Raw genomic sequence first — 24,354 nt, forward strand, 5'->3', positions numbered from 1 at the left:
TGGATAAAAATCCATACGTCCAAAAGTATTACACTTTACACAAAATTTATCTGCAAAACACAAACAAATTTTCTTAGATTTCTATATGAATCCAAAAGATCACAGTCGCATCTATAATAAACCAACATGTGACGAATTGTCAGAGATAATAGCTTAAAAAGACAGAGATCTCAAAGACAAGAGTTGATATTCATGTATATCCAAAAGCAGAGCACGATTCAAAATGATATCTTGATATGCCATTCATATTAAAACGTTTACAGTTTCACGTGAGAAAAGCTTTTGCTATGACAATTAACAAATCACAGGGACAAACATTAGAAAAAGTCGGTTTATTTATTACAGAGAAAGAAACGATATTCATTCATGAGCAGTTATACGCTGCACTGTCACGATGCAAGTCCAAACACGGAATCAAAATTCAATGCAATCTTGAAGAAAAGTTAATTCCAGATATTGTTTTAACTGAAGTTTTAAAGTAAAAGTGAAAATAATGCATATCCCGTTAACCAAACCCGTGGGTTGGCGAGGGAAGCGATATACAGTAATCCCTCCTCCATCGCGGGGGTTGCGTTCCAGAGCCACCCGCGAAATAGGAAAATCCGCGAAGTAGAAACCATATGTTTATATGGTTATTTTTAGAATGTCATGCTTGGGTCACAGATTTGCGCAGAAACACAAGAGGTTGTAGAGAGACAGGAACGTTATTCAAACACTGCAAACAAACATTTGTCTCTTTTTCAAAAGTTTAAACTGTGCTCCATGACAAGACAGAGATGACAGTTCTGTCTCACAATTAAAAGAATGCAAACATATCTTCCTTTTCAAAGGAGTGCAAAGCAAGCAGTCAAAAAAAAAATCAATAGGGCTTTTTGGCTTTTAAGTATGCGAAGCACCGCCGGTACAAAGCTGTTGAAGGCGGCAGCTCACACCCCCTCTGTCAGGAGCAGGAAGAGAGAGAGAGAGAGCCACAGAAAAACAAAGTCAAAAATCAATACGTGCCCTTTGAGCTTTTAATTATGCGAAGCACCGTGCAGCATGTCCTACAGGAAGCAGCTGCACACAGCCCCCCTGCTCACACCCCCCTGCGTCAGCGCAAGAGAGAGAGAGAGAGAGAGAGAGAGAAAGTAAGTTGGGTAGCTTCTCAGCCATCTGCCAATAGCGTCCCTTGTATGAAATCAACTGGGCAAACCAACTGAGGAAGCATGTACCAGAAATTAAAAGACCCATTGTCCGCAGAAACCCGCGAAGCAGCGAAAAATCCGCGATATATATTTAAATATGCTTACATATAAAATCCGCGATGGAGTGAAGCCGCGAAAGGCGAAGCGCGATATAGCGAGGGATCACTGTACAGTGGAACCTCAGTTTGCGAGTATAATTCGTTCCGGAAACGTGCTTGTAATCCAAAGCACTCGTATATTAAAGCGAATTTCCCCACAAGAAATAAAGGAAACTCAGATAATTCGTTTCAAACCCCACAAATATTTATATAAAAATGATTAATATAAAAAATAAAGTAAAAATACATAAAACAAAATAACCTGCACTTTACCTTTGAAAAGTATCATGGCTGGTGTGACGGAGATGAGAGAGGAGGAGGAGGAGGAGGGTCATAGTGTAGGATGACTTTCACTACTCATGGAATCACTGCAATCTGTTGGCTCACTGGAATTTTTTTCTTTTCGTGCGACTTTAACAAGGAAACCGTCCAAAGATAGCTGCTTTTGCCTCCTTTTGAGGATTTTGCGGAAATGTGACATTGCATTGTCATTAAACAGATTCATTGCTCGCACTGCTACCGCCTTATTCGGGTGGTGATTTTCTACAAAGTTTTGCACTCTTTTCCACATTTTACACATCTCCCTGATCTCATTTGAAGTGAGGGATTCCTCAGTCTTTTTCTCCTCCTCCTCAGATGAGATGTCCTCCATAATCTCTTGCTTTTGCTCGAGATGCAGATACATCAGTTTGTCGGTTGTCAGCTCCTGGCCATGTTCCTCCACCAGCTCTTAAATGTCGTCCTCATTCACCTTCAGTCCTATGGTCTTCCCCAAGGACACAATTTCATCAACAACTGGTGGCTCCTGTTCATGAGAAAACCCCTCAGAGTCATGTCCAAAAACACAATCAGACCACAGTTTTCTCCAAGCAGAATTGAGGGTTTTCTTGGTGACTCCATCCCAGGCTTTATCGATGATCTTGAGGCAGCTCATGATGTGGAAATGATTTTTCCAAAACTCTCGGAGTGTAAGGTATGTTCCTTCAGTCACCTTGAAGCATCGCTGAAATAGTGCTTTGGTGTAAAGCTTTTTAAAGTTCGAAATGACCTGCTGATCCATGGGCTGGAGTAGGGAAGTGGCGTTGGGAGGAAAGAACTTGACCTTAATGAAGTCAAATTCTTCCAGTAGGTCATCCTCAAGGCCTGGAGGATGAGCAGGAGCATTATCCATAACCAGCAAGACTTTGAGTGGCAGATTATTTTCTAAAAGGTATCTCTTCACTGCAGGACCGAAGACCTCGTTGATCCAATCAACGAACAAGATACGAGTGACCCAAGCCTTGCTGTTGGACCTCCACATAACATTTAACTGGCTCTTTTGCACCTTGCATTTCTTGAAGGCTCGTGGATTCTCAGAATGATACACAAGCAGGGGCTTGACTTTGAAATCCCCACTTGCATTAGCACACAACAAGAGGGTGAGACGGTCGTTCATGGGCTTGTGACCGGGCATTGCAATCTCCTCTGCTGTAATGTAGGTCCTCTTTGGCATCTTTTTCCAAAAAAGCCCCGTCTCATCGCAGTTAAAAACTTGCTGTGGCAGGTAACGCTCAGAAACCATGAGCTTCTGGAACTCTGCAGCAAATGCCTCAGCTGCCTTAGCGTCTGAACTCACAGCCTCTCTGTGCCTCACAATATTATGGACGCCACTTCTCCTCTTAAAGTTATCAAACCAACCCCTGCTGGCCTTGAAGCCTTCTTCATTTTCTGTTGATGTACCTGGCAGTTTACTTACGAGGTTGGCATACAAGCCCTTTGCCTTCTTGCAGATCAAGTTCTCGGTCACAGTATCACCTGCTAGTTGCTTCTCGTTTATCCACACGAGAAGCAACTTTTCTACATCTTCCAGAACATGTGGCCTTTGCTTTGATACTCTCATGACTCCTTTTACTGCATCTAGCTCCCTTATTTCTTCTCTCTTCTTTAATATTGTGCAAATTGTCGATGTAGACTTGTTATAAAATCTTGCAATGTCAGCCACTCGCACACCTCGTTCGTGCTTCTCAATGATTTCCTTCTTAACTTCCACTGTAATCATCTCCTTCTTCTTACCACCTTCCTTTTCAACCTTTTTCTTCATGGGGGGCATTTTCGCACACACTAACAGTATATGTTAGCATGGATGTTGACTATACGAGTGAGCCACAATCCTGCAGTGAGTGAGTGAGTGAGTGAGAGAAGTTGTGATCACATGAGGCTCGGCAGACGAAGCGTATGCATACTACTCGTATTGCAAGACCTCGCTCGTTCATCAAGTCAAAATTTATTAAAATTTCTTGCTCGCCTTGCAAAACACTCGCAGACCAAGTTACTCGCAATCCAAGGTTCCACTGTGTATATATATATATATATATATATATATATGAGAGAGAGAGAGAGAGAGATAGAGATGGTGAAAATTACTTTTTATTTTAAATTAAGTTTTGCTTCAGATAAGTACATTACAAATACACTTAAATAATATGACAGCTTGTAATTAATGAGAAGCATTTTATTCTTTTTATGCCATATATATTATGGATACACATTTTTGTACATATTTTATTAGATAAAGTATGTATTTTAAGTAAAGTTTATTTATTTTAGTATTTTATGGTCAGTGAACAATAAGCCTACAGAATTTAATTTTGTTAATAAAAAAATGTACAGTTAACACCTGTGGTCTACAATTTAATATAGGATATAAGGCTTCTATGTGTCTGCTTATGCAGGAGCTTAGGGTAAAACATTTTTAAAGGGATAAAGGTAAAGAGGAGAAAAAAAAAAAATCAGAATCAATTGGAATCCACTGTTCAAGTAACATGACGTTTGTGATTGGTTTTGGCTGATCACAGCATCCCTAATCATAACTCCTTCCTGTCTAATGACAACTCCAGGTACTTTCTACACAGTCAACTCTTTCGTAGTACACTTTTGTCTCCTGTCTCAAATTTATCATTAACAGCTTTACCCTATCTCTCAAGTGCTCTCCTTATTCTGTCTGAACAAGCAGCTACAGTAAATGTTCTTCTTGAAGCATACAGCGCTGAAATATGTTCTTCCACTGACACAATCCTAGTGGTGCCTTCTAGAGTGGGTGATCTATACATGAGAGCTGAAGATTTGGATTTCTGCCAAACACTAACTGATATGGGCTGTACCCACAAATATTGTGCATTGTATTTTTTGCCATTAGTGCCCAACCCAATGCTGTTTCCCAGTCACATTCCAGCATCTCACTTTCAGTATAATTTCTGCGAGTGTCTGATTATGTCTCATAGGTACTCCATTACTCCAGGAACTGTATGAAGCTGTGGTCTTTGTTTCAATGTTAAAATTCTCTGCCGTGTTTCTGATTTCATCATTATTAAATTCCCCACCATTATCATTAAATAGCTTCTGAGAAGCTCCATGTAAACTTTTCCAAGAATGAATGGTTTCACAATTTCTGATGGTCTCTTTGTCTTTACAATACTTCCTGCACTGAAACGTGAATAAATCAATGATGTGTAAGATACCATACTTCTGTTTCAAGTTCATGTAAGTCTATAGCCACAGTTTTATTGTATTCATAGGCTAGCGGCAAACCAACAGGTGGTCTGGGTTTAAGTTTGCCATATTTCAGGCATATCTCACAATTCTCAACAATTTTCTTAAGTAAGGAAGCACATTCTGCATCCTTGTTTCCTAAGCAATGAAGCAATTTATGTAATCTATCCACTGCAGCATGTCCAAATTGTAGGTGAAGTTTTAACATAGCCTTTTTAATGCTGTTATAGCTGGTTGACGTAATAGACATAGTTATTTAAATTCATTGGTTGGTGCGGCATATGTTGACTCCTTGCGTTTTTACCATCTTTCAGGGGATCAAAATGGCAGAGATTAGTTCATCCTAAGGTCCTTCGTATAAAAGACCAAAGACTTCTAAAAGTACGGGAGTACTTTAAGCTAAAGCCAAACAATAATGTGCTCTGTACTCTCTGTAAATGAGTATCTAAGAGGGAAGCATTCCAGAGTTTTCTATGAAGACACCACCAAGACAGTGCCCTAATTTCCAATAACTTTAGTTTTTTTTCTGATTGGTAATTCGCTGCATTCTACAGTCATATATTTTCCTAAACACTGGACTTCACAAAGGACCCGTCACCCTGGGAACAATGCAGTAGTAGGCTAGCGCTGAGTAACTTTTTTTCCCCCAGAGGAAACTTTTAATGAATTAAAAAAAAAAAAAAAAAGTAATGTATGATGTGACAGAAATAGCATATAATATGCAGAATAACACCTAATGATTAATGTGAGGTTTATGACAAGTTACTTTACTCTTACTTTATATTAGTTTTTTTTTGCTCAAGTTTTTGTTATATAATCTTAAGTGTTACTTGAATTGATAAGTTGTGTTCAAATGTTACTTCAACTGATCATTGCACGAACACTGGACTGCTAAATAAGATTATATGTGTTATTGAAATCTGATTCAAGCAAACTCCACTGTTACTCGATCTTGCATTTTTGCACTTATTTTGTATTACTAAGCAGCTCTATCCGTAATATCTGATTCAAACTGCACTACATGTAGTTTTTGACTTACAATCATGTTCAGTTCCAACGGACCAGTCATTAGTAGATGTGGACGTAAGATGGACAGGTATATGTATTCCAACTTAACTATATGTATAGTACTGTATAGTAATTCCCTTAAGTCATATTGTTTGTTTTAAAGTCTCTTTTTATCATCGTTCTTGGCACATTGTGTAGATGTTCCAACTTTGTTTTTGTGTAAATTATTTTTTTTATTATTTATTTCTCATTATTGTTGCTCGCATGAACCTTTTGTGAAAGTGTTTATTTGATCTTTGGACTTCAGGCTTCACACATTATATAGTTTATGCCAACATTTGGTCATTTACTACTAAAATATGAAAAATGTTTCTGTTTTAACAATGTGTTTACACAGATTATTGTAGAAACAGAACACACATGAAATGCATTTGTTCCAAATAACGATCTATTATTTCCACTCTAAAACTCCAGCACTTCACTCCCAGATAATCAAGGAATGAGCTGGGAGAACTTTGAGCACAGTCTGTGGTGGTGGCGGGATGGAATAGCAGGCTGCTTGCTGCTTGTCTTTATCGGCACATTTACAGGACAAAACACCCTGACAGAGAGGTGCAAAGGGATTTAAGGTGGGCCGGATCTACGAGTTTTTTTGTAGGCTCTAGTAATTCTAGTGTTAACAAATAGCCGTTAGGTGCAGCCCTAAAGCCTTTTGCTTCTCTTTCTGTACTAATGTTTTCTGAGACTGTTAGAACCTCACTTTCAGAATGGTCATTAATTTTTTCTTTATCTAAGATGGTGACACAGTACTGACCAGAGATGGTTAATTCAAGAGTCCAGGGCTTGCAACAAATGACTATTTTGATAATTGACTAACCTGGGAATTATTGTTTTTATTAATCAATTAGTTGGATTGTTAAAGAATTTCATTTGAAATTAAACATACTGTATAAAATGCATGATTTCACCAAATAAATATGTTTGTATAAAATTCTAAGGAATTTATTATTTTAAAAATGAACTATTTGTAGATATTTTAAACAAAATATAGTTTGTTTTTTTTTACAGAACATTTATATAATACTTTGAAAATAAATAGAAATAAAACACTTAGTAGCACTTCTGGCTCTGGTCGTACAATGTACGCATGCATGCACAAAAAATTTCCGTAAAAACGACCATTTTCAATAGATTAACTACAATTGCAATTTGGTCTACGTTTTCAGAATCACTTTAATCACTAGAATCCCTGAAGCCTACAAAAATATTTGCGATGCCAGGCCACCTTAAATTCCCTTGCACCTCCTCATCAGTATGTTTTGTGTCTACATCAATCTGTGTAAATGTAGGATGACAGGAAATGCGAGGCAAGAAATGTTGAACACATATCTAAAACAGAAACTTTTTACATGCTATAATAATGACAAAATGCTGACGTGAAATGTATATAAGTCAAGTCAATAGTCAACTATTTATAAAGCACTTTACATACAACAGCCGCTGACCAAAGTGCTGAACATAGGCTAAAATAAATTTTAAATAAAAACAAAATAATAAATAAGTAAAATAAAATACAATAAATGAAACTAATTAAAACATAGTAAACACAACTAAACAGAGTTAAAACAGAGTAAAATCAACTGCTCACACAGGATCAAACGCCAAACCAAAGAGGTAAGTCTTAAGAGCAGACTTAAAAATGGGCAGTGAGGAGGCCTGTCTAATGTGGATCGGCAGTGAATTCCAGAGCCTTGGAGCCACAACAGAAAAAGCCCTATCCCCCCTGAACTTTCGCGGAGTCCTAGGCACATCCAGAAGCAGCTGACCAGCTGATCTGAGTGAGCGGGAAGGAGAGTGCATATGCAGCAGCTCAGTGAGGTTGGGCGGAGCAAGCCCATTTAAGGACTTAAAAACAAATAAAAGAATCTTAAAATGAACTCTAAACTGAACAGGCAGCCAGTGCAGTGAGGATAACACAGGTGTAATGTGCTCATTTTTTCGCGTGCCAGTTAAAAGGCGTGCAGCAGCATTTTGCACCAGCTGGAGCCGAGACAGGGTGGACTGGCTAACACCAACATACAACGAATTACAATAGTCCAACCGGGTTGTAATGAAAGCGTGGATTACTGTTGTAAATTGATCTTTGGAAAGAATGTTTTTTATGTTCACCAAACGTCTCAGCTGAAAAAAACAAGATTTCACCACCACGCTGATCTGACCATCCAGTCTAAAATCCTCATCTATCCTAAAACCCAGATTTGTAATAACAGGTGTACCATATTGTGCAAGGGGACCCAAATCCACAGGAGCAGAAGTAGAAATAGACCCACTGGTGCCCCCAGGACCAAAAACTATAACCTCTGTCTTATTTTCATTAAAATTTAAGAAGTTTACTGCCATCCAAGCTTTTACCTCTTCTAGGCACATAACCAAAGTTTGTATGGAGTAAGCATCCTTGCGTTTGAGGGGTACATAAACCTGAGTATCGTCTGCATAACAATGGAAAGCAATTTTATGCTTTCTAAGAATAGAGCCAAGAGGCAGGAGATACAAAGAAAATAGCAGAGGACCAAGTATGGAGCCTTGCGGAACCCCACATGATAGTGAAGCAGAAGAGGATCTAAATTCATCTAGCCTCACTGAAAAAGTTCTTTGAGTCAAGTATGATTTAAACCATGCCAAGGCAGTACCACGAATGCCCACACAATGCTCCAGACGAGATAATAAAATACTATGATCTATTTTATCAAAAGCAGCTGTTAAATCGAGCAGAACTAAAATCACATAATCCCGAGTCTGTTGCCAAAAGGATGTCATTAAAAAATCAGTAATGCGGTTTCAGTACTGTGAAGCGGCTTAAAACCAGATTGAAACACTTCGAGCACATCACTTTTATCTAAAAAGGCTTTCAATTGAATATACACACTTCTCTCCAAAATTTTGGACAGAAATGGAAGCTTGGAAATCGGTCTAAAATTGGATAGCACAGTGGGATCTAGGCTTGGTTTTTTGATCAATGGTTGCACTATGGCATGTTTAAACAAATTAGGAACTACGCCTGAGGAAAGGCTGCTACTGATAATAGCAAGAACAGATGGCCCTAAAACAGAAATAATCTCTTTAAAAACAGAAGGTGGGACAACATCAAAAGGAGAACCTGAGGGCTTCGATTGACCAACAATCTCATGTAAACAAGATAGAGTCACCGGCTCAAACTGATAAAAAACAGCAAAGCAGGGGAGAACAGCTAAGGGGTCATAAACAGTGAGAGGTATATGAGCCCTAACATTGTTCACCTTATCTACAAAGAAGTGCAAAAATTTCTCACATGTCTCAAAAGAAGGTTCCATGCAGGCATTCTGTGGAGCATTTAAAACCCTATCTATAATTTCAAATAACACACGAGGTTTGTGATAGTTTGACAGAATAATATTTGACATGTACGCTCTTTTGGCATCTTTCACAATAAACTGATAACGCCGCCAGCAGTCTTTCAATACTTGAAACGATACATGCAAATTGTCCTTTCTCCACTTGCGCTCGGCTTTCCGGCACTCGCGTCTGACAGCGCGAGTTGTGTCATTCAGCCAGGGCTCAGATTTCATTTTAGGCTGCCTGGTTTTTAATGGAGCCACAGCATCTAAAACAGTTTGGCAGGTGGAATAAAACCAGGAACAGAGCTCCTCTGTATCGGAGGACGCAGATTCAGGAAGATCACATTGACTAAACAAAGCAGAAAAATGTACAGCAGTGGATGGATTAATGACACGACAGCGCCGCGCAGAAGCACGGGGTTTATCAGCTTTACAGGGCAAGGTGATGTCAAATATTACAGGCTTATGATCTGAAAACACTGCGTCCAAAATTGTCAAATTTGCCACAGAAAAGCCGAGCGATAGGACAAGATCCACCGTGTGCCCAAGATCATGCGTCGGTCCAGACACCCACTGCATAAAACTAAAAGAGTCAATTAGACTTAGAAAGTCCTTCACCATCGGTTTATCAGGACAGCATACATGTATATTAAAATCTCCAAGAATAAGGACTCGATCATATTTAGGCACAATTTCAGCCAGTAAATCGGAGAAGTCATTGAGAAAGTCCTTATTATATTTAGGAGGCCGATAAATCACAGCAAACAACACTGGGAGCGAGAAACCTAGCACAAATAAGCTCAGTTCAAAGCTAGAAGGAAGAAATGATAAAGAAAGCTGCTTACATCTATATTTATTAAGAAAAACATAAGACGTATCTACTTTGTGTTGATCGATATTTAAGCTTTGGTTTTTATACATTGATAGCAACATGGAAACTGAATAATTTCTTTTTCTTCGGTTATATTCTTGAACAAAAACGCACTTATTTCGTTTGTGAAAGTGTTTATTTGATATACAGTCATATGAAAATGTTTGGGAACCCCTCTTAATTCTTTGGATATTTGTTTATCATTGGCTGAGCTTTCAAATTAGCAACTTCCATTTTAATATATGACGTGCCTTATAGAAACAGTAGTATTTCAGTAGTGACATTAAGTTTATTGGATTAACAGAAAACATGCAATATGCATCACAACAAAATTAGTTGCATAAATTTGGGCACCCCAACAGAGATATTACATCAATACTTAGTTGAGCCTCCTTTTGCAAATATAACCGCCTCTAGACGCCTCCTATAGCCTTTGATGAGTGTCTGGATTCTGGATGGAGGTATTTTTGACCATTCTTCCATACAAAATCTCTCCAGTTCAGTTAAATTTGATGGCTGCCGAGCATGGACAGCCTGCTTCAAATCATCCCATAGATTTTCCATGATATTCAAGTCAGGGGACTGTGACGGCCATTCCAGAACATTGTACTTCTCCCACTGCATGAATGCCTTTGTAGATTTCGAACTGTGTTTTGGGTTGTTGTCTTGTTGGAATATCCAACCCCTGCGTAGCTTCAACTTTGTGACTGATGCTTGAACATTATCCTGAAGAATGTGTTGATATTGGGTTGAATTCATTCGACCCTCGACTTTAACAAGGGCCCAAGTCCCTGAACTAGCCACACAGTCCCATAGCATGATGGAACCTCCACCAAATTTGACAGTAGGTAGCAGGTGTTTTTCTTGGAATGCGGTGTTGTTCTTCCGTCATGCAAAGCGCTTTTTGTTATGACCAAATAACTCAAGTTTTGTCTCATCAGTCTAAACTACTTTGTTCCAAAATTAATCTGGCTTGTCTAAATGAGCACTTGCATACAACAAGTGACTCTGTTTGTAGTGTGAGTGCAGAAAGGGCTTCTTTCTCATCACCCTGCCATACAGATGTTCTTTGTGCAAATTGCGCTGAATTGTAGAACAATGTACAGATACACCATCTGCAGCAAGATGTTCTTGCAGGTCTTTGGAGGTGATCTGTGGGTTGTCTGTAATCATTCTCACAATCCTGCACATATGCCGCTCCTGTATTTTTCTTGGCCTTTCAGACCTGGGTTTAACAGCAACTGTGCCTGTGCCCTTCTATTTTCTGATTACATTCCTTATAGTTGAAACTGACAGTTTAAACCTCTGAGATAGCTTTTTGTAGCCTTCCCCTAATCCATGATACTGAGCAATCTTTATTTCCAGATCTTTTGAGAGTTGCTTTGAGGATCCCATGCTGTCACTCTTCAGAGGAGAGTCAAAGGGAAGCACAACTTGCAATTGACCACCTTAAATACCTTTTCTCATGATTGGACACACCTGCCTATGAAGTTCAAGGCTTAATGAGCTAATCCAACCAATTTGGTGTTGCAAGTAATCAGTACTGAGCAGTTACATGCATTCAAATCAGCAAAATTACAAGGGTACCCAAATTTTTGCACAGCCAGTTTTTCACATTTGATTTAATTTCATAGAACTAAATACTGCTTCACTAAAAATCTTTGTTCGGAAAACACCCCAGTACTCAGATGTTCCTAGGAAATGAAAGACATACCACTGTTATCTTTTTTGTTGAAAGTAGTGTAAATTAGTTATGCAGGCTGAGAGGGGTTCCCAAACTTTTTCGTATGACTGTATGGACGTCAGTCTTCACACATTGTACACTTCACATCAACATTTTGTCATTATTATTATAATATGAAAAATTCTATAATTTAGCAGATTGACTGGGTTCAAAAAGACTTAAAATTGGCAAGTGAAAATCTGAACATTTACTGTCTAGTGGCTAATGAGACATATTTTTAGTCACCTGTCATGAAAGTCTGTTGCATATGCGAGTGTTTTATTAGCATTGTAAAGTCTGGACTATGACTCAAATTATTCCTCACCTCAAACCGAAAATCATTTCATTGTGTGTAGCCTAGCAAACCTTGGTTCATATATCTGCATCACATAATGCTGAAGTAACATTCAACTTCCTGGGATGATGGCAAGCAATTCTCCTCTATACGGCCTGTAATGGTACGTCTCCTATTCAAATGTTTGTTCACCTCCGATGTCCTCTCGTGCCATAAAAGGTCAGACCTACACACTTTGCAACTCAAAACCTTTTTATTCTGTGTTCAGAGTAAAATGTTCCCAAACTCTGGAACTCGTAGGCTGTGCGGTCTTTTCTGGCCCTTGCTTATGGTCTGCCTTTTTTCAAATGTGCAGTGCGTGCTCCCAACCTTGTTCACAACCGAATAAAGTAGTGACACAATTGCACACCACAACATACAGAGCCTAATGACTTAATCAATTAATTAATGAAAGAAATCATTGCCAACATTTTAAATAATCATTTATTATTGATGTTAACAATTAGTTGTTGCAGTGCCACAAGAGTCACTGGCTGAGTAAACATCATTGCTTTATCATTTTCTATGTCTAAAAAATGTCCCTGCTCTTTTTAAGGATGTTTTACTTAACAAAAATGGGATGTCAGTTGGAACCACTTCTGTTTCAATAGTACATTGCGTCTGTCCAATGTTTGCAGGAATTTTCACTAGTTTGGTGGAATACATAATTTTGCCATCTCCAAATTTGAAAGCTTTGTTGCTGGAAATGTTTCAGTTTCCAGCATCCTTTTTACTACATTCTGGTTAAGTGGACTAATGTAGTTGTCTAACCATTTCCCTCAGCAGACTGTATGTGTGCAAGCAGTATCGATTACTGCTAATCCTAAAGAGTCTGCCAAAAAAAAAAAGTGTGTCCAAGTTTGATTTCTTTATATACAACACAATGTTGCATCCTTCACAGTCCTCTGTTTTACATGTTCCTCTGTTATTTTAACCTGTTAATTTTTTTGAGCAGGCTTTAACACTAGAATTCATGAAGCCTACAAAAAAAACTTGTAATCCCGGCCCATCCCTTCACACCTCTCCATCAGCATCTTTTGTTCTGTAAATGCGTCGATCAGTACAAGCAGCCTGCTGTCACCATCCCCCACCTTGATGGAGTTCAACTTGGGCAAAAAGTTTCTCCCAGCTCAAAACAAGGATCCATATCTGCGTGCGAGGTTCCTAGAGTTCTATAAGGTAAATAATACAGTATATCGTTATTTGGAATACATGCATTTCATGTGTGTTCCGCGTCTACAAAGATCTGGTTAAGTGCAGGATGAAAAGAAATAAATGCGAGGCAAGAAATGCTGACCACATACCTAAAGCAGAAACTTTTTAAATATTATACTAACTAGTAAGCCCGCGATTCACCAGCGAATCGGATATCCAAGAATGGCAATCAGTTTCTGTTCCGTCCGATATCTGGACGGATGACATATCATGGAGGGTGGGTGCGTCTGGGGACATGTCACTTAACACTAGAATTACCAGAGCCTACGAAAAAACTCGTAAATCCGTCCCACCTTAAATCGCGTCTTAAATCCGTTTGCACCTCTCCGCCAGAGGCCTTTGTCATCTAAATGTGCTGATAAAGCTACTAGCAGCCAGCTATTCCATCCCCCCACCGACTTAGAATGAACTTCTCTCCTAGCTCAAGCCTTGCGCCTTGATTTGATTACCTGGGATTGAAGTGGAGTTTTACAGTGGAAATAATTCTAGCGTTATTTGGAATACACGCATTTCATGTGTGTTCCATTTCTATAGTTGGCTGTGCAAACACATTTTTAAAACAGAAACGTTTTTCATATTCTAATAGTAAATGACAAAATGTAGGCATAAACTATATAACGTATGAAGCCTGAAGTCCATATATCAAAGAAACACTTTCACAAAAGGTACAAATAAGAGAACACGTGCGCCTTCATTCAAAAAAAAAAAAAAAAAAAAAAGCCGCGTTAGCTTGCCACATTGACTTTCTTACTGCAACCCCCGCGGTGGCGTAATGGTATCAGCACCTGACTGGGACTCAGAGGGTGGCGAGTTCGATTCCGCACGGCTCTACTTCGAGAAATTAACTGCTCTTATTCTTACAATTTTAGAATAACAATATAAATTTGATTTCAGTCTGTAACAGGCGGTGTAACTTATGATACTGGTAAAGGTTAGCTTTTTTTTTTTTTTTTTTTTTAATTCACTTTTCATTCTCGCAGTCACATTCAGAATCAATCCATACAACCCCATCTGACACAGCTGGTTTCACATAAATAAAAGTGCACTTTTATTCAAGACTATAACCGAAGAATAAAGAAAGCAAGTTACAGTTGGTGGTTGATACAACAGCTTGCGTGGTGCAATGTTAAGAACTGCTGATTTCCGATCCGTGCTATATAAAATCATCACATTCAAATATTAACAGTTCCCACACACCCAAGGTCCGCCATTCCTACATTTACAACATGTGTACTTGTTGCAGTGTACACACCTCTCTGTGCTATGGTTCCTATTACAGTGAATGAGCACCTGACACTGTACTTTCTTCCCTGGGGGAAGCTGAGGTCTTAGAACGGAAGTTTGTTGACGCTGTATCATCTTTTCTTTTTCCATCGCCTTTTCCTGTAAGAAGCGACGACGAAGTTCCTCTGCAAGGTGAGCCATGAACACTCTTCTTTTCTCAGCGGACCCCGTGCATGCCTTATACAGTACGTGTGCGTTCATCGCTGCTAGGTCAAGGATGTTGTACAACACAGCAACCGGCCACCTGCGTGTTCCTGTGCGCACTGAACAAGCACGCGCCTTCTGGTCCATGATGTCAACGCCACGCTGGGGAAAAAAGAAAGACAAATATATGTGACATTTTGAAGAAATCATTTTATCACCAGAAGAGCACCAGAATACTTCGTCACACTAATATTTTTTTCATTAGCATACCTTCATGTGGTTGTAGTCTGTGACCGTGTTTGTTTTTTTTTTTTTTTATCTTGCCCAATCTCCACATCATGGTGCATTGTGCTGAGAATGCAGACAGACTTCATCTTTTTGGGCACATACACTGTCAGCATGGCACTGGGAGATCTAAACACCAGCGTGGAGAATTGTTCATGTACTGAACTGACTTTAGCTGCAGGTGGAAGTTCCCGTCGCACTTTATTCATGGTGCCAAGCAGAGTTGTATTGCGGTGCAGCAGTCTATTAGCCAGCGAAAGTGACGTGAAGAAGTTGTCTGTTGTTCAGAACAATTCTCCACGCTGGTGTTTAGATCTCCCAGTGCCATGCTGACAGTGTATGTGCCCAAAAAGATGAAGTCTGTCTGCATTCTCAGCACAATGCACCATGATGTGGAGATTGGGCAAGATAAAAAAAAAAAAAAACAAACACGGTCACAGACTACAACCACATGAAGGTATGCTAATGAAAAAAATATTAGTGTGACGAAGTATTCTGGTGCTCTTCTGGTGATAAAATGATTTCTTCAAAATGTCACATATATTTGTCTTTCTTTTTTCCCCAGCGTGGCGTTGACATCATGGACCAGAAGGCGCGTGCTTGTTCAGTGCGCACAGGAACACGCAGGTGGCCGGTTGCTGTGTTGTACAACATCCTTGACCTAGCAGCGATGAACGCACACGTACTGTATAAGGCATGCACGGGGTCCGCTGAGAAAAGAAGAGTGTTCATGGCTCACCTTGCAGAGGAACTTCGTCGTCGCTTCTTACAGGAAAAGGCGATGGAAAAAGAAAAGATGATACAGCGTCAACAAACTTCCGTTCTAAGACCTCAGCTTCCCCCAGGGAAGAAAGTACAGTGTCAGGTGCTCATTCACTGTAATAGGAACCATAGCACAGAGAGGTGTGTACACTGCAACAAGTACACATGTTGTAAATGTAGGAATGGCGGACCTTGGGTGTGTGGGAACTGTTAATATTTGAATGTGATGATTTTATATAGCATGGATCGGAAATCAGCAGTTCTTAACATTGCACCACGCAAGCTGTTGTATCAACCACCAACTGTAACTTGCTTTCTTTATTCTTCGGTTATAGTCTTGAATAAAAGTGCACTTTTATTTATGTGAAACCAGCTGTGTCAGATGGGGTTGTATGGATTGATTCTGAATGTGACTGCGAGAATGAAAAGTGAATTAAAAAAAAAAAAAAAAAAAAAAAAGCTAACCTTTACCAGTATCATAAGTTACACCGCCTGTTACAGACTGAAATCAAATTTATATTGTTATTCTAAAATTGTAAGAATAAGAGCAGTTAATTTCTCGAAGTAGAGCCGTGCGGAATCGAACTCGCCACCCTCTGAGTCCCAGTCAGGTGCTGATACCATTACGCCACCGCGGCGGTTGCAGTAAGAAAGTCAATGTGGCAAGCTAACGCGGCTTTTTTTTTTTTTTTTTTGAATGAAGGCGCACGTGTTCTCTTATTTGTACCTTTTGTGAAAGTGTTTCTTTGATATATGGACTTCAGGCTTCATACGTTATATAGTTTATGCCTACATTTTGTCATTTACTATTAGAATATGAAAAACGTTTCTGTTTTAAAAATGTGTTTGCACAGCCAACTATAGAAATGGAACACACATGAAATGCGTGTATTCCAAATAACGCTAGAATTATTTCCACTGTAAAACTCCACTTCAATCCCAGGTAATCAAATCAAGGCAAGGCTTGAGCTAGGAGAGAAGTTCATTCTAAGTCGGTGGGGGGATGGAATAGCTGGCTGCTAGTAGCTTTATCAGCACATTTAGATGACAAAGGCCTCTGGCGGAGAGGTGCAAACGGATTTAAGACGCGATTTAAGGTGGGACGGATTTACGAGTTTTTTCGTAGGCTCTGGTAATTCTAGTGTTAATTACATACACATATCTGTAGTAAATCGGTCTCGTTATGTGGAGACGTGATTCCGCTGCCTTCGCTGACACCGACCGCTGGTAGAGTGGAGCACAGCAAGTTCAGCTCTGCGTCCTGCGTCCATATCCAGTTTACGCCGTGTAGTTTGGACATCTGGGGCTTCCGTACTGTAATACTGTAATGTGATTCACATATGCGCTGAATCCTCTCGTTTTTGTTTTCTCTATCATGGAGGGTGGGTGCGTCTGGGGACATGTCATTTAATTACACTCGCACATCTGTAGTAAAGCGGCCCCGTTTTGTGGAGACGGGATTCCGTTGCCTTTGCTGACACCGACCACTGGCTGAGTAGAGCACAGCAAGGTCAGCCCTGTGCGCTGAATCCTCTCGTGTTTGTTTTCTCTATCATGGAGGGTGGGTGCGTCTGGGGACATGTCATTTAATTACATACGCACATCTGTAGTAAAGCGGTCTCATTTTGTGGAGATGTGATTCCGTTGCCTTTGCGGACACCGACCACTGGCAGGGTGGAGCACAGCAAGTTCAGCCCTGCGCCCTGCGTCCATATCCGGTTTACGCTGTGTGATGTGCTGCAGTGTGGCAATGCGCGTGCGCCTCGATGTCCCCAGCGCCCAGCGTACATATCCGGTTTACAACCTTCGGTTAGTAAGATGGATAATGACATGAAGTGTATAATGTGTGAAGACTTTAGTCCAAATATCAAATAAACGTGTGCTTTTATTCAAGAATGTAACCAAAGAAAAAAAAACATTTGATTTACATGTTGTTGTCAATAAGTAAAAAACCCAAGCTCAAATGTCAATCGACAGGGAGTTTATACATGTTCTTACCCGTCAGGGGTGTATTCTTGCTCCTTTTCTGTTCAATGCCTACATTGACTGGGTGTTGGGCAAGGTCGTGGGGTCCTACATCTATGGGGCATCTGTTGGCGAAGAAAGATTCACTGATCTGGACTTTGCCAACGATGCTGTGATCTTCACAGAGTAAATGAAGGCTCTAATCGGGGCTTTCCAGAGTCTGAGCGAGGAGTCTGTGTGTCTGGGCTTCTCTGTGTCCTGGATAAAAACCAAGATCCAGACCTTTAATGACCTCTTGGGCACAGCCATCAGCAGTGTGTCTGTCTGTGGAGAGAGTGTCGACTTTGTTGAGAGGTTTACTTAACTTGACAGTGACAGTCATGTGTCTGGTGACTCTTTCTATGAAGTCAGTAGACAGATTGGGAGAGCATGGGGGGTCATGAGGTCCCTGAAAAGGGGTATGTGGCGCTCCCAATATCTATGCAAAAGGACGAAGATCCAAGTCTTTAGAGTCCTGGTGCTTCCTGTCTTGCTATATGGTTGTGAGACATGGACGCTATCCAGTGACCTGAGACAAAGACTGGACTCCTTTGGTACTGTCTCTTCGGACAGTCCTTGGGTTTGACTTTGTATCAATTGAGCGGTTGCTCATGTAGTCCCAGATGAGGCACATTATACCTGCATTGTGAGGGAGAGTCAGTTACGGCACTATGGACATATGGTGTGATTCCTTGAGGGGGAGCCGGCTCGCAAGATCCTCATTATTGAGGACCAGAGTGACTGGACCAGGCCAAGAGGACACCCATGTAACACCTGGCTGTGGCAGATAGTGAGTCATTTCCAGGGGGTGGGACCGGTCTGCGTTTCTGCCAGGGGGGCTGCCAACCAGGATCCCAAGCTGTTTTATCATGTGGTAGGTGCTGCAACATTCTGTTCCAGTGCATGCTGCCTAATCTGACCTGACCTTAACTTAACTTAACAAACGGGACACCAGGCTCACGATGACTGAAGACCAGGAGATCTTTTCCTATATTCCTTTCTACAGAATTTCACATTGAGTAGAATGAACTGTTTTAAATGAATTTATAAATCAGCCTTGCTTTGAGAGCAGGAAGTCAAGCAAGTATCAGTACCGTGCTGAAAGAGGTCATGGGACTGGAAAGAGAACAAGACTACTGGACACTTAGAAAGGCTAAATCTCCCTTTCCATAAGCAAATAAAATGAGTATGTAGATGCAAGTTGTTTTTTAAAAGGCAAGACAGAACAGATTAGGATATGTTTTAGTTAGGACAATGAATACATGCTAAACAGATTAAAAAGAATTACTGTGGAGTCACACTGTCCAAAATGCCTAGGCAGGTTATACCTTATTTACAATTTGTTCAGATTTTTGTAGCCTGGATATTGACGTGTAACATAAGGAATATATTTATAATTTATTACTAATGCTCACCTATTCTATTTCTCTCCTCGGTATTCACATATGGCACCCTGCCCGGGATTGGTTCCTGCCTTGTTCCCTGTGTTGGCTGGGATTGGCTCCAGCAGACCCCCGTGACCCTGTGTTCGGATTCAACGGGTTGGAAAATGGATGGATGGATGGTATTCACATATAGTACTTGGTGCCACTGCTCTACTGTCAAGTTGTTTGCCTGCCTGTGGAAAAGTCATCTCTGATAAAGGAGCACTGTTTCTTGGGATGTAGCAACCACAAGTTGCTCTTAAGTCTGAACTGCATATGAAGCCAAGTGAAGTTGCTGCTGTTGTGCAGGGCTTGGGGCAATGGTGGCAAGAAGCAAATTGCTGATATATTAGAACTATGTGTGACCCGGATGAAGCTGTTGCTGTGTGTGGGAAGCAACACTGGAGCAACAGTGGCCGACAGCAAGTTGCCTAGGGTTCTTTCCAAATTTCCCAGGAAATGGCTGAATTGCTTCTCTTTGGAAATCATGTGCAGGGTTGGCTTTGTTGCTTCTGCCATGAGGTCGCTACAAAAGCTCTAACTCCAGCAGAACATTAAGATTAACACGAAGACCAAAATATATTAAACCTGTATTATGCCAATCCTGCTCAATAACTCGGAAACCTAGACCATACTGGCACCTATAACACAAAGGCTTGAGTCTTTCTACATGCAATGCCAATGCTTGACAGCCCAGCTTTATTGGTGTGAACTCCAAATTCATCTCCTGAACCTCCCTAAAACCTATCAAGTATATTATTGATTATCACCATCTTTCACATTTTGGCCATGCTGGACACTACTGTTCCAGCCCATAGTTGTTATTTTCCAGAATACTGAAAGACTTCCAGTTCACCCATATTAAGACTTGCATACAGCAAATTGGAGGCACCCAGCTTACTATGGCATTGGAAAGTTGCCATTAACCACATCCATAAACAATCAGTGCTATGGACTTCTATTATCTTTCTGTGTCAATAAATGAGTGCAACAAATTTCTCAAACATTAATACAAATAAACTAGTCTAAACAGCAAAGTAGAATGCTTAAAAGGACATGGAATATAATGATTTGTAGTTTATAATACTGCACATTTGACTGTAGCAGGGAGGTCAACATATCAGAATTTTTGTATTCTGGTACCAATTACCATTGAAATTTCACAATACTTAACAGCTATTCAATACCACAGCAAAAATAGAGTTCCCTTTTGCCAGCTTTTAAACCAAAGGTTCCTCAATTTTTCAAGCACACAATATTGTGCCTTTTTCTGTAATAGAATAACATGTATAAATAGCGATTGTAATGGCAAATTTAAAAAAAGTGGAATATCAATCAAGTAGTTTACCAGCTAAAATTTAAGTAAATATTATTGCCATTCATAAACATCAAATACAAAAGACTTCAGTTCAATTTGTGATAGACATGGTGATTCCGCCAGCATAACAGCAAATTGTGAGGATGTTATAATCTTGAGGGAATTTTGGCACAGGATTTAGTACTAGGGTGTTGTACCATGTTAGCCATTATGAATGTAGTGAGAAGTCAAGCAAAATGATACCTTTTATTGGCTAACTAAAAAGATTCCAATATGCAAGCTTTCGAGGCAACTCAGGTCCCTTCAGCTTTGCATATTGTAATATTTTAGTTAGCCATTAAAAGGTGTCATTTTGCTTGACTTCTTACCACAGGCATAGGATTTACAAAGAATGATACCATCATGAAGAACCCGATTTGTCTTACCATGTGCACAAATTTTATTCTCTCACATTTTCTCTCATGTTAATGATAAGTACTGCTTAAAATCAATACTAAAATATAAATTCAAATATTATTATACTGTTGAATTAGTGAATTGCAAAATTGGTCAGGATATTTTCTTTCAAACAAAATCTTTAAAACTGTTTTTCTGACAACATGCTTTTAAAATCTGATCTGTCAGAGAATCCCTTGTGTTTGCCATAGTAAGACTTATACAGTATTTGCATTAATAGCTGGAAAGAACTTAGTGACAAGTTAAGCAAAATTACACCTTTTATTAGCTAACTAGAAAGATTACAATATGCAATATGTTTACATTTTGCCTGAAGAAGGGGCCCGAGTTGCCTTGAAAGCTTGCATATTGTAATATTTCTAGTTAGCCAACAAAAGGTGTCATTTTGCTTAAATTCTCACTACATCCATAATGGCTAACATGGTACAGCACCCTAGGACTGGAAAGAGCTTAGTAACAGAATAGTATTTAATGGATGACCTAACAATAACAGCAAGGTAAGTACCAGAGAGAAGATGGACTTTAAAAGACCTGAAATATCTCACCAAAGCAGCCAGGAGCCTAGTCCTAAAGAGAGGTCACACCCAAGATAAGTTTTGTTTTAAGACTAGTGAAGAAATCATCTCTACCATCAGCAAGAACTCTGTAAAAAGCAGTCCTGAATGAAAGTGAGAGCTTGAAGGATATGCTCACACAGGCAGATACGTGGCTGTAGGCCCTGGAAAAGAGTGGTCTGCCAGGAAGTATACAGCAGGGATCTATCCGCATGGACTCTTCCCCAGATTCCTGTGGCAACTACTTGTTTACAACTTATCCCTGTCCACTATATAAAGTCCTCATCCTAGAATGCATGCAGAGAAGATGACAGTGCTTGGAATTTCCCAGTGGAAGTATGCTGCAGGAATTTCCCAGGGAGCTCACCTTGGAATAAATTGGGTGTCCTTAGGTTTAGAGGTCCAGCTCGAAAGAAGCTGGTTGATGACATCAGAAAGGAGACAGAGAAAGCATCTAGGTGGCTTCGGCTCAAGTAGAATGAGCAATGGCAGAATTCAACTCATGTAAGATGGGTGGACAAAGCTGAGTGGTATTTGAGCTGGATGAGCCAAGAGGTTAGATCCAGGGTGCTGGTTCTACTGTCGAGCCCCATTCGAGCTGTCATGGGCTAATCAACAAAACACCACAGAAGGAAGTGCCCAGTTGAAAACTCACTGAAGCCCTGACAGTCCCAACGTCAAGGCTCTGTCCCAGAGAGAGAAGGAGAAGAATGGTACAAAATGCCACTAAAACAGTGGGGAAGGAGTGATTAATACCAGCCACCTCACATTAGATACAGGATATTTTTTTTTTAAGTGGTTGTGATGATTTCATCATTTTTCACACAATGGATGAGTCAAAACGATTCAAATATAATATGTCTCAAATTCCTGGTGCTTTGTGTCCAAATCTGGCCTCTTTTTTACATATTTGTCCCAACTTCAAGACTTATTGTGTGAAATCAGAACCGGTAAGTTTCACATTAATCCTCTATTCAAATACTCTTGTATCACAGCCTTTGCCATTTTGTTTGTAGACTAAGTTATACGAGTGATCAGACTTTATTGCTTAGCATGTGCACAAATCAAGAATTAGAAAATAAAATAGACTGATGTTTCTTGCAGGCAATTAATTTTAACTGACAGTGTACATTATATTTGCAAATATACCATTCACATTAGATATACTGTAAGCACTTTTACTACACATTAGGGATTGAATTCATGAATATTAGGATTGAATTCATAAATATTAGTTTTCCTTCAAAACCCAAATGACTGCCAGAAATTTTGCTTTTGTGGATTCGTATTTTATATGCTGTTTTATCTGTATTGCGATTAACTGCATGTCTCGGCAATGCATTTCTATTAACCTAGTACGGTACATGTTGTATTAGTAGAGAGACGTACTTTGTGCTTTAAAGCATTAAAACAGCTCATTTAAAAGATGGTCAAGTCAAACAGCCATTTCATTACAAACTTGCATTGATTTTTACTTGCAGCAACTGTTGCTAGTAGTTCAGTAGTGTGTAACTGCAGATGCATGTGAATGCTTGGATGGACATCTTGTAAATGTCCAATTTGAAAATGAATGCAAAGCTTTTGTTCCTTTATCAGGCATGTGTAGGACACAGTATGAAAAAGCAATTAATCTCTTCACCTACAAGTTAAACAATTATAACTTACATTTGATTGGTTATATGTTACTGTACTAAATCCTGTAGTAATCTATTTCTGAGCTAACTCCATAATAGGATAAAAGTGGCAATAATGAAAGCCTATATGACAGTGTTTTTTTTTTGGTTTTTTTTGCTAGTCATATTTTGGCTCATTTTGTATCTCATTATTGTAATAATTAAGCGGTCTGAATCTACAAGAGCAAGTCAATTTAAAATTAATTCAAAAGAAGTTAATTAGAAGCAAAAACAGGTCACTAATTAAGAAAACTGTTAGAATGAAAACCTGCACCCACTGGGGCCCCTCAGGACCAGAGTTGGTGATCCCCGCACTAGGGTAAAGTGGCCATAATATAATACAGTTCTCAGTGTTTTGGAAGAGTGCAGCTGCAAAGATTAAAATGTTGAGTTTAACTTTGGTAGGCCAAAGTTTGGGCAGATGTGCCAAAATCTAAGGATTAAGGATAGACTGGGATTATCTTTTAACTGTGGAGACAGTTGAGGAACCGTTGAACAGGTTAAAAAACATTTTACTTATAATGTAGGTCAGGTCCATACCTAAATTTGGAATTAGTAGGACTTTTAAAACCCAGTGGGTTAATAAACAGTTTAAAAAGAAGCTGCAAAGAAAAAAAACAGCCCAGTTGTAAAAAGGACTATCCAGAGAGCATAACAACAGTTTCCCTCAACAGAACAATCGGTTAAAAGAAGAGGGAAAAGTGCCTGCCACCAAGAGTTTGTGTAATTGTTACCCGAGTTCAATGAATCCAGCCAGCCTATTCAAGTAGGAGTTCGGCTGTGCCATGCTATGGAATTGGGAGTTCATCCAAGAGATTTAAAACCACAACATCCTGCCACCAGATTGTTCATTCAGGACTGTGGCAGTAAGTTATGCCATCCAGGGCATGAATGGATTTTTGAGAATTGAGAAGATTTTAAAGAGGCAGAGAAGCCATCCAGAAACTCCAACATGTGTGTCATGACTGTAGGTTAGTGGAAAATAGCAGACCTACCACTTGCCTGTCTTAGACTATTTAAATCCTCCATTCTATTGTACTGGTATGGACTGTTTTGGACCCTTTCACATCAAAATAGGAAGGTATCATGAAAAGTGATTTGATATCATTTTTAAG

The 24,354-nt window shown here is 39.6% G+C and overlaps 2 protein-coding genes across 2 annotated transcripts in view; both read right to left on the reverse strand.

Moving 5' to 3' along the window:
• LOC114656077 (solute carrier family 35 member E2B-like) overlaps positions 1-24,354 on the reverse strand; it is a 105,871-nt gene that overhangs the window by 77,950 nt on the left and 3,567 nt on the right. The gene's annotated exons all lie outside the window — the stretch shown is intronic.
• On the reverse strand, positions 2,013-3,371 carry LOC114656607 (tigger transposable element-derived protein 1-like). The gene has a single exon (XM_028808246.2). The coding sequence runs from the start codon at positions 3,369-3,371 to the stop codon at positions 2,013-2,015; it is 1,359 nt and encodes a 452-aa protein (XP_028664079.1).

Source organism: Erpetoichthys calabaricus, chromosome 8 (assembly GCF_900747795.2).
Source record: "Erpetoichthys calabaricus chromosome 8, fErpCal1.3, whole genome shotgun sequence".
NCBI classification, from domain to species: domain Eukaryota; kingdom Metazoa; phylum Chordata; class Cladistia; order Polypteriformes; family Polypteridae; genus Erpetoichthys; species Erpetoichthys calabaricus.

Bases quoted from the DNA above. Each gene is read 5' to 3' on its own strand.
- LOC114656607 (XM_028808246.2), bottom strand. From the start codon at position 3,371: ATGCCCCCCATGAAGAAAAAGGTTGAAAAGGAAGGTGGTAAGAAGAAG.